Raw genomic sequence first — 10,953 nt, forward strand, 5'->3', positions numbered from 1 at the left:
TGTGAGCAACGATGCTCCAAAGAAAACGTCCTCGTATGTGTCCTCATACCTGGCAAATAAAGCTGATTCTGATTCGGTATATTGGAATGACTAATTGTGTTCTGTGTGTGTGTGTGTAACTACCGTGAGTGACGTACATGAAAGATCAGACTCGAAGGTTTAGGATCTCTGTCTCTTACCAGGACTTTGTCAGCAGGCAGAGCTTCTGAGGTGACGATGCTCTGCAGAGCCTGAAGCATAAGCGTCAGAACTTCACTGCCCTGACGATCCTTCTTGCTGCCTACTGAGAGCCGGGGACAAAATACATCTCACAAACTCGTCCGCAGACTGACTAATGCAAATAAAAAAAACATGGCCTTTTCTTGAGAAAAGGAAATGTGTCTAATTTAAGAGAAGAGAGTCATCATTGGGGACGGACCCCTCAGTGGGTTTTTTCTCTTCACCGCGGTCCAGACCACGAGGACCTGACCGCTCCGACTTAAACTGATGTGACAATGGGAGTGGGTCGGGCAGGAGACAAGGTCGAGGTCTCACTGGTCCTCCTCCCAAATGACAGAGCCCAGACCCAATCAGGGTGCTCTATGTGGCGCTTTGAGGCAGGAACCACAAGTTTAAGGTCCCCACACTGCTGAGCAACAGCCACAATGACAGTTGAAATGGTTCTCTATTAAGACAATGGCAAAGCAATGAGAATGTCATAGACCAATGTCCTTGGTCCCTTAACTCTAAAGCAGGAATTTGCAAGTAATCAAAGTTTCTTGTCAACCAAACATGTATTATTTTCTTTAAAAAAAGCCACAAGATTGTCAAAAATAAACAAATAAAAATCCCTCCAAATGTCTTCACCACACTGAAAGCGCTTTCGTAGTGCTCCACGTAGAATGTACTGAAGACAACTTAACATCCAAGTACTTACCAGACTCTATAGTTAGGTTGACAAACCGGACAAGACTCGTCCATATGACAGCCAAAAGAGAATCTGTTGGAGGAGAAGAGATGGAACAAATAATATGTTACATGCACTCCAGAAAAAGAATCACAAGGCAGGAGATCTAAGAACTAAGATTCAGGCACAGATGAAGAACGAGGGGGGCACGGGGGTAATGACAGGCAGAGGTGAAGAGATGGGTTTTAAGGCGGGACTGGAAGATGATAAGGGACTCAGAGGTGTTGATCTCTTGGGAGAGGGAGTTCCAGAGCCCGGGAGCTGCCCTGGAGAAGACTCTGTCCCCAAAACTACAGAGGTTGGACTTGTGGATTGAGAGGAGACCGGCTGAGGTGGATCTGAGGGACCGTAAGGGTTGGTAGGGGGAGAAGAGGTCTGTGAGGTATGAGGGGGCCAGATGGTGGAGGGCTTTGTAGGTGCGGACCAGGATTTTGTAGGGGATCTGATGGGAGAAGGAAAGCCAGTGGAGTTGTTTTAGGACTGGAGTGACGTGTGCCAGGATGTGGTGCGGGTGATGAGTCGGGCGGCTGCGTTCTGGACCAGTTTGGGGTTGGTTGATGCGGGTAGAGCTGATGCCGAGGAGAAGTGAGTTGCAGGAGTCCAGTAGGGAGGAGATGAAGGCGTGAACGAGTCTTCCAGCAGCAGGGGGGGTTTGAGAGAGGGTCTGAGGGTCCTTCCTCTGCAGTGTCAGCACTGTTCCACCGCGGACAAGCAGCGGGTTTTTAATTTGGTCGTAACAACCTGATCGTCTTTCAGTTAGACATTTTTGTTACCGTCTTTTCATAACGACCGTTCTTCCCTTTCGGATTTTTGTTTTCCTCCGGATTTGAGCCAGCCGGATCAGAGAAACTCCTTCAACACGCCCAATTGCTCGAAGTGAATTCTCTGAACAATGAGCGGCTCTATTCACACAACAAAGACTTCGTACGAAGAGGCTGACGGGGTAAAGACGGTTTAACGTCCGGTCCAACAGATTAAGATTTGCGTTCTTGCACAGAGCTTCTCTGGGTGATGTCTGGATGTCAGGGTTGTAGTGCAAGTGTGAAAGGAGCTTGGTCGTGCACACACAATCTTCAAAAACACTTTGTACTAACTGATATTTTACTGTCACACAGGTACCTTAAAACACTGCAGCTCCCTGCGTTGTTTTAACAGAGTTCCGCTAAGAAATGAAGTTGCTACAGAAAGACAACAACCAAGTTACAAAAGTGCACGTAAAAGCACTTTCAGATTCTTTTAAATCCGCCAAATTGCTTCCAACACTATTTAGAACAGCAGTTTCCATATTTGGAGAGGTGGAGAGGGTATTCCATTTAACTGTTTAGAAACTACACAACTGAAAAAAGGATTGGTTGTGAATATCAATCAACTCAGTCTAGTAGAGTTCTGTCGTTTACCTGGAGCGTCTTTGCCGACGTTGGTGAATCCGTCTCTGATGTTCGAGGTGAGCACAGCAGCATGTTTAGTGAAAGCGTTAGCGCCAGAGAGGAGCGGGTGGTTCAAGGGCTCTGGAAAGAAAACAGAATGTGGCTTTATAAGTTGCAATTAAACTGCCATTTTTTGATTCACAACCAAACACATTGTGCAAAGATTTAACAGTTGAAGGTAGCACGATTAGACTTAATTTCCATCCGTTTTCACATGGTTTGTTGGTCAATTAATAGAAAGTTTGCATTTCTCCATTTAATTTTCAGTCAACACAAATGCTGAAGTGGCGATTGCTAGGAAAGATTGTTGGTGTGTTACGTTTCTAAATACCGATAAGCAAAACAGCGTGAAACCAAAAGAAGAATGTTAAAATGCTCGGCCTGCGGGCTCTTACAAACAAATTGGGGACCCACTGTATTCTTTTCATGGCACTACAAGTGGTCAAAAACTTGACAAGGTACAATACAGCCCTTCAGTTAAAAGCTCAAGTACACAGAAGCAACATATAACGAAGCGACAAGTTTCACAATCACATGTCCTAAAGCAGATCGGTGCCAATGTATAAATGTATATCATGGAAGTGGTAGTAGTAGTAGGTCATGTTTTGATCCGATTCTTACCAAGACTGAGGGTGAGTGTTTTCTTTGCTGCCGTGGCGAGAACATCTGGTCCCAGAAAATAGTGAAGCAGCATCTCCAGGCCCAGCAGCTGGATGGAGGTGAAGGTGGACGGGATCTGGATGCTGGAGTTCAGGCTCATGCGAGACGTGTTGGCAGGGCTGCTGAAGCTGCTCAAGCCTGAAGTGCCTGCAATAGGAAAGGGGGAAAAATACACAATGTCCTTGTTGACTTCAGTCTTTGTATAAGATGGTCTAGAGCACGGGTGTCAAACTCAACTTCACTAAGGGCCACACTGGAAAATAAGAATCACATCAAGGGCTAGACATGTTTAGTTTATTGATATGCTTTTATTTAATCAAAAAAGTGAAATATCTTTGACTGTATTATTGCATATGTCACATAGCCTTCTCACTTACAGTTTGGTCAACATAAAGTCCTAAAGAAGTCAGGAAAAAGTTTCTCAGCCATCATAGAAAAAAGCACCCAAAACATTTGAAAAAGTTACAAAAACATCAAACAATATGACAACAACATCAGAAAAAGCAACAAAAACTAGGTGGGCCAAAATGTATTGTGAACCTAAATTGATATGGGGCCGGATCATAATCTGCAAGGGGCCGGATTTGGCCCCCGGGCCTTGAGTTTGACACATGTGGTCTAGAGCATCGTGGACTGGAGGGGATTGAGAGGCCCGGGTGGAGGAAGGTGGATGTGTAAACGTACTAGTCTTGGGCGTGCCAGGTGTGACAGCACCATTTTGACTGACAGCTCTAGCAGGGATGCTTGGAGCTGAGGAGTCGGATCCAATGGTGCACTGTAGAAGAGGAACAGACACCTGGAGAGAGACAAATAGTATTTACTCACAACAGTGTTCCACTCAGGGTGACACAAGTTAGAACTTTATGTAATCCTTCTTTTGTCTTCATATCAAAAAGAGGCAGGTATCATGAGGCTAAATGTGAGACCTTTCAACGTCTTTTGAATTAAAAAAAACAAACAAATAAATACAAAGAAAATGAAACCAATCAGTTACTGAACTATTGGAAACTGAACTATTGGAAACTGAACATTTTGGGAATTTTGTTTCTCGTCCACAGGACACGTCTTACTTGTGCTTTCCAAACGTAACCACAACCATGTTTTCTTCCGCTTTACGCTCCTAACTACAATGATTGTACGTGTGGGGCTCCCAGGGACGTTAATGCGTGTGTGACCTACACCCAATGCTGCGCCTCAATGCATCTTGTGTAAACACAGACAGAAGAACAAAGCTGCTGCGCTGCTACGCTGGTTTGGCAGAGATTACACATTTTTCCAATGGGGCAGCATGCCGCTACACCTGCCTACCTTTCTTTGTGCTGCTTTCTGACTTTGCACTGACTAAGTGTGTCTAAATGAAGAAGAGTCTTTACATCTGCATCAAAATAAAACTTGAAGGCCCTCAACACCCACACAGGTGTTGAAAGTTAATGCAGCTGATGGGATCTTTACCGGGACTCTGTGTGTGTGTGTGTGTGTGTGTGTGTGTGTGTGGTTAGTCCACTGTTAGTGTTGTTGCACTTGTTAGGGCAGGACAAATGACACCTTTGTTATTCTTAGCGGTAGAAAGAATTTGTAACCTAATAAGTTCCAATCAAAGCTCTCATAGGTGTAACTTATTGTGGCGTTAAACCTGTTTTTACTGGTACAGACTGGGTAGGAGAGCTGATTTGGTGTTACAGTAGTCGGCTTCTCTTCATCTACCAACCATTGTAGGGCTGGCTCAGGTTTGGACCAGCTCATCGTTAGGCTGTTATCGTTTTACATCCTTTGACACACTGATCTCTCTCCTTCCATCCGGGTGCATTTATGTTCCAGAAATGCTCGTTACCGACAAAACTGTTGTGCGTTTGTAAATTATAGTGCGTTGTAGAGCTACGCTATCTGTAAAATGTCTTCAGATAACTCTTGTTATGATTTGATACTACAAATAACACTGAATCGAGAGAGAAAAGAGGGGCATGTCTAACCTGATCAAAAATGGGTGACAGGTTGGGACCGAGTTGGACCACCAGGTACCACCAGACCTCCACCTTGGTGAGCATCAGGGCCTCCGTCCTGACATTGATGGACGCGAGCGGCTGCATCAGGAGCTTCACACGTTTGGCACTGCAGAGGATGGCTTCAGGATTGACATAAGACATTAAAACTCAGAGAGACACAGAGACTGTGCAGAGCTAAATCAAAGAGCTCAAAAACAGGATTAGTCTGAGGAAATAAAAACTGGGACCGGAGAGTCACGGCTCACCTGGATTGAGGGCGAAGTTATCTATGAGGCTCTTCCAGGCAATGAAGGCAATCTTCTTGATTGTGGGAGAAGAGCTGCGGAAACCCAGTTCCTCCAGATGCAGCAGAGAGTTGATGAAGGGACCTCCTCTGTGCAGCAACTGTGTAAAAAATATAAGTTTCAATATGTCGGGGAACGGTCAGACTCATGTTCATTTTAAGAATTCTGTCTTTACTAGCAATAAAATGATTATTTATTGGTAGAATGACAGAAATAAATTGACTACAATTGGAGCTAAAGAGTGTTTCTGATGCTCTATAAAGTTTATAGAGAGTTTAATGTACATTACTGTATATTCACATTCCTTAATGGACATTCAGGATTTGTAGAAAAGCCGTAGTCATATATTGCAGTATCTCAGAGAAAGAACAGAGACATATACATATATACACACACACACGCACACACACACTCTTTACCTTCCCGAGCAGTTTCACAAATAAGGGCCAGAGCTTGAGGACATTGGTTTCATTCTTGGACATGAACAGTTTCTGAAGCTCTGGGATCAGTTTCTGTGAAGACAAAATGAAGCACGCCAGCAGAGTTACTTACACGGCTCAGTTCCTTTTCCCTCTTCCCAGGTGTTCAACATGTGGAAGGCTGGCAGTAGGTGAAGCATGCACCTTTACCATTGATATATCCAAATTAATATCCACGACTTGAAATTCAAAAAACATTGACTATTCAGGATCTTCTGTAGTAAATGATTATTCAGTTTGAGTCCTTTGTTCAAACTGTGACAGTAAACTGATTATCAGTGCACGGATAGACATTTTTCACTATTTTCCTTTTGTAGACCAAACTAATCCATTATTGTTATTATTATAGAAAATAAGGGACAGTTTAAAATCATTGTTAATTGCGGCCCCAATCTGCTGTTGTGTATTTATGAGGGGTGAATGTTTTCAGACAGCTGGTGCAGTGCCTTTAGTTACATCCCACAAAGCACAAACAACTGAACTACTGAAGCACTGTTAACGACACCGACAGACACTCACTGAGGACATCATCGGCTCGATGATACCAGCCACTTCCATCTGCTTTTCCAGGAGAAGAGGCATGCCCATCTCCATGGCTGCCGCGGCCCGTAGTCGCACCTTGGAGGCGGAGTGGACCACCAGCGGGACGACGAGCTTCGCCCATCGCAGTGCTCCTTCACCCATCTGGGCTGGCGCTTGCTCCAGCATCCTGTAAACAACAGGACAAATCACAACCAGCTCTTGTAATCACAACATTATACACATGTAACAGTATCTTTCTACTATTCAGTGTCGTATGTTGACATTCCTGTAACGTGCATGGTGAAATAGAGGAAGAATGAAGAAATTCGTAACCAATAACAATGTAGACGCATCATCCAGAGGATCTCATCTAGTGCCGTTCGCACATATAAATATTCCCATCCAGTAAAGCATTAACGTTATTTGTTGTTCATTTACCTGATGACAACGTTTAAGGCCTCATGCTCCATCACCACGGACTGGATGTCCTCTCTGCTACACACGCTCTCCAGCGTTCCCAGTACAGACGACACCTGAGTGAGTGAAGCAACATTGTACAGCAGCGTTGAGACACCTTTCACTCTTAGAAAAAACAGAACATCCCTGCCTCGTTTTCATCCATCTTTCTCTCTGGATTTGAACCTCTGCTGATGCTCACTTTTTTGCCAACCACATCTGGAGGAAAGCTCTGTTTGGAAATGACCCATAATGCTCTGGTGCATGTGTTTTTATCTGCCGACTTCACCACCAGGGAGCAAAGAGCCGATAGTATTTCTGATGCCAAGGTTTCTGGAAAACAGGAACAAGAGAGCAGAGTTACCCTCTGCGGCAGTAGCATTACCAGATAAAATTCACATGTGAAAAAATAATGCTGTATAATAAAATATGTAACTTCATGTACCAGGCACTCCAGAGACAACGTGAGAATGATACAAACAAAACCCTAAAGCTTGCAGAGCAGCTTGGCTCAGCTCCGCATTCGGACTGGTTATGTGAACCTGAAAACAGGAGGAAACCACAGAATCAGGCATCATACATATCAAGATATCATATCCTTTAATAAGGGAGATTTAGAGATCCTCCAACTTTTATGTGCAAAAGACTCACCAAGATGGCTTTACCCAAACGAGAAAAGTGCTTTGCAACTGCAGGGAGAAACTGCTGTCCGTCCTCTCCACTCAGCCGACTGCAAAGGAAACACAGAGATTATTTTTCTAACCAACAACTTCCAGTTGTAGCCGAGGCAACACTGACGCAAGACATGCTCCGACACGTCCAGAGGACGGTCGAAGACGAGCACGGGTATCGTACTTGGCGACGGTGAGGTAGGCGTCCGTCTGCTCAGACTGTCCCGCGGCGCTGTCCTCCAGAGACTCCAGCAGGGGGACAAGGCTGGAACTGGTCGGAGGCTCCGCAGACGCCATCATTATTACTACTCCCCTCCTCGAGGCCTGCACCAAACAGAGAGAATCAATCAATCAAGTTTAATTGTATAGCCCTTTACAATAGCCGAAAGGTACCCAAAGTGCTTTACAACAAAGCCATAAAACAATACATAACACACACAGAACATACAGATACAGTTAAAAGTGGTGTAGTGGTGCAGCGCTGCAGGACGTTAAAAGCTTTCCAGAAATGCAAAGAAAGGAGCAGACAGACGGAGGACACCTAAGAGACAGCATCGCCCTAGTCAGAATTAATAATTTAAAAAAAAAACCACACAGAGTTGTAGTCTCTGGGCACAAGTGGGTTAAAAATAAATAAAAACCATGGTATCAGTATCTGATTTATCGCCAAAGTAAGTTTGGAATTTGTCTAGGTGTGTTTGGTGGGAACAAACAATTCTTTATTCCCAAAAATATAGAATAGAAATATCCCAATAGAAATATTAAAAAAAAAAAAAAAAAAGATGAGTTGTAAAAGACCAAGTATGTACAATAAAACTGCTTCAGGGTGTTAAAAAAAAATATGAATCTGGATTGTAATTGTAATTAATTAATTTATTTGAACTGGGACAGTGCAAAAAAACAACATTAATAGATCGGTGCAAATTGCTGATTTCCACCCAAAGTCCCTGGGCAGGTAGATGGCAAATTAAGATACAGATAAAAGTATTTACAGTATACAACACAGATACATAAAGTCATATAAATCTACAGACACCGTCCCCCCCTCCCATCACAAAAACACAGTGATGTAGCACATCCATTTATCGGCGGGAGCAAGTCTACTTTGATAAAAACTAATGCTTCGCCAAGTAAAATTAGTGCAAATTAGTGCAAATTAGTGCATGAAATCAGCTCTGTAGGAAGAGTATTCCACTGGTTTATGGCCCAAAAAAGGAGAATGATGTCAGATCAGATGGCGATGTGTTTTTGGAGTATTCCTGATGCAAGAAGAATACTTGATATACTTCTAAATAATTAAGTCTGTGATCTATATTAGAGTCAACTTTATTGTCATTACACCTGTACAGGTACAAGGCAACGAAATGCAGCTTGGGTCTAACCAGAAGGTCAATAGCAGTAAGTGCAGGATATATACACTGGTTTCATTAGTGCAGGACATGGATATGTAATGAATAAATATAGAAATGAATACTATTATAAACAGAGTTTTACAGATGGGTTTGTCCTATGAATATAAAATATAGATAACAAGTATTGTGAGCAAGATTTACAGCTGGATACGTACTGAATATAATACACAGGTGGATATGTACTGGATATAATACACAGGTGGATATGTACTGGATATAATACACAGGTGGATATGTACTGAATATAATATACAGGTGGATACGTACTGAATATAATATACAGGTGGATATGTACTGGATATAATACACAGGTGGATATGTACTGGATATAATACACAGGTGGATATGTACTGGATATAATACACAGGTGGATATGTACTGGATATAATATACAGGTGGATATTACTATAAGTAGATTATTTACAGATGTGTACAATGAACACAATATACTGATGGTTTACAGGTGCATATATATATATATATATATATATATATATATATATATATATATCGCTGTCTTTTTATTTGTACACTGCACAATGAATATAAAGATGAATCTAATGCAACATTTGGTGATATTAATGTAGTCAGTGGTTTTTGCACGAGCTTTGTGTAGGCACCGAGCTGCCATAATGGACAGAGACACACAGCTGCAGGCAGAACGATGCACGCGACTTACCTCAGTGAGATTCAGGTAGAGCTGCGTCCACTGGATCCGGATCTGTAATGAGGACCCTGTAAATGAAGAGGAAAACAGGTCACGCCTGATCAGACATGTTGACACGTTTCGGGGCTGCGACCAGAGGCCAGCAGTCAAACAGCAACGTCCTCGAGGACACCCGCGGGGACCAAAACAAATGTCTCAAGGGTGTCCTGCTGCAGCAAACCCCCTTCCACTACATCTGAGGGATGAGACCAGCTACTCAGCCGGGGACCAGGTCGCTGACTGCACCTAGTGAGACAGCACGAGCACTAGCCTGCTAACGTAACTTGTTAGCTGCATGTTGGCTGACTGCTGAGCAGCAGACAGCCAGGGGGAGGTGGACCAGCAGCGCGAGGACACCGCCTAACCTCCCGGCTCACTTCTTCTTCGTTGTTTTGACTACTGACATGCCAGCAGACAAAGCAAACCAACAAATATTTACACTTTTTTTTTCTGTTTTTTTAACACACACACACACACACACACACACACACACACACACACACACACACACACACACACACACACACACACACACACACACACACACACACACACACACACACACACACACACACACACACACACACACACACACACACACACACACACACACACACACACAGAGTCGCAGCTCACCTCGGGGGTTCAGGACCAGACGGACCGACGCGGACTCAACATCAACACCAGGACACAGGCCCCCGGTCCAGGTCTCTCCGTGGTGGTTGTACCTATGTTCTCCAGTTTTTGTTATTTTCTTCAGTATTTTTGGGTTTCCTTCTTCTCTTGTGTGCTCTCCTCGCCCCGCGAAACTGCTGGCGCCAAACCACCACGCCGACGTACAAAATTACCTTTGACCCCCCGCACACGTCACATCCGGATCCGCCCATTTTATAAGACACACTAGACTGTTGATGTTATTGATATTTATGCAGTCTATGGCCACAGAAAGCTGAATACTACCAATAACAACAACTGAGTGCTTTACAGAATGGACATCAAGCACAAAACATACATTTATAGGAACAGAAATACTCCGTTGCAAGTAAAATGCAAGTATTCAAAATTGTACACAAGTACTCATTATGCAAAATGGCTCATAACATATTAGCCTAGATTATTATAGTTGATGTGTTATTGTGTCCATCCCTTTACTGTTGCAGCAGGTTAAGGTGGTGTTTATTTTAAATACTTCGTACACTGTATTGTTGGATAGTTTGTCGAATTTTATTCCAGGGATCAATAAAGTGTCACAATCTATAATATTGCACAACAGTTTATGTGTTGATTATATTTTGTATTATTAATCTGCAGATGTGAGACAAATGCAGTGGAGTGGAAAATGTTTGTCTGGAAGTGAAGTATGAAGTATCATAAAATCAGACTGAGG

At 43.3% G+C, this 10,953-nt stretch overlaps 1 protein-coding gene across 1 annotated transcript in view; it reads right to left on the bottom strand.

Annotated features, from left to right (window-relative positions):
* Positions 1-10,423, bottom strand: part of rif1 (replication timing regulatory factor 1) — a 24,503-nt gene extending 14,080 nt beyond the window's left edge. Inside the window, 16 exon segments of the mRNA XM_032515413.1 lie at positions 180-283; positions 917-979; positions 2,344-2,454; positions 2,995-3,180; positions 3,718-3,829; positions 5,004-5,155; positions 5,282-5,420; positions 5,740-5,832; positions 6,319-6,508; positions 6,760-6,854; positions 6,980-7,110; positions 7,223-7,319; positions 7,429-7,507; positions 7,633-7,772; positions 9,540-9,595; positions 10,203-10,423. Coding sequence (XP_032371304.1) covers positions 180-283; positions 917-979; positions 2,344-2,454; positions 2,995-3,180; positions 3,718-3,829; positions 5,004-5,155; positions 5,282-5,420; positions 5,740-5,832; positions 6,319-6,508; positions 6,760-6,854; positions 6,980-7,110; positions 7,223-7,319; positions 7,429-7,507; positions 7,633-7,745 — 1,665 coding nt within the window. The 5' untranslated portion in view covers positions 7,746-7,772; positions 9,540-9,595; positions 10,203-10,423.
* Between the last annotated feature and the right edge of the window lie 530 nt (positions 10,424-10,953).

This window comes from Etheostoma spectabile, chromosome 5 (genome assembly GCF_008692095.1).
Source record: "Etheostoma spectabile isolate EspeVRDwgs_2016 chromosome 5, UIUC_Espe_1.0, whole genome shotgun sequence".
Classification (NCBI taxonomy): domain Eukaryota; kingdom Metazoa; phylum Chordata; class Actinopteri; order Perciformes; family Percidae; genus Etheostoma; species Etheostoma spectabile.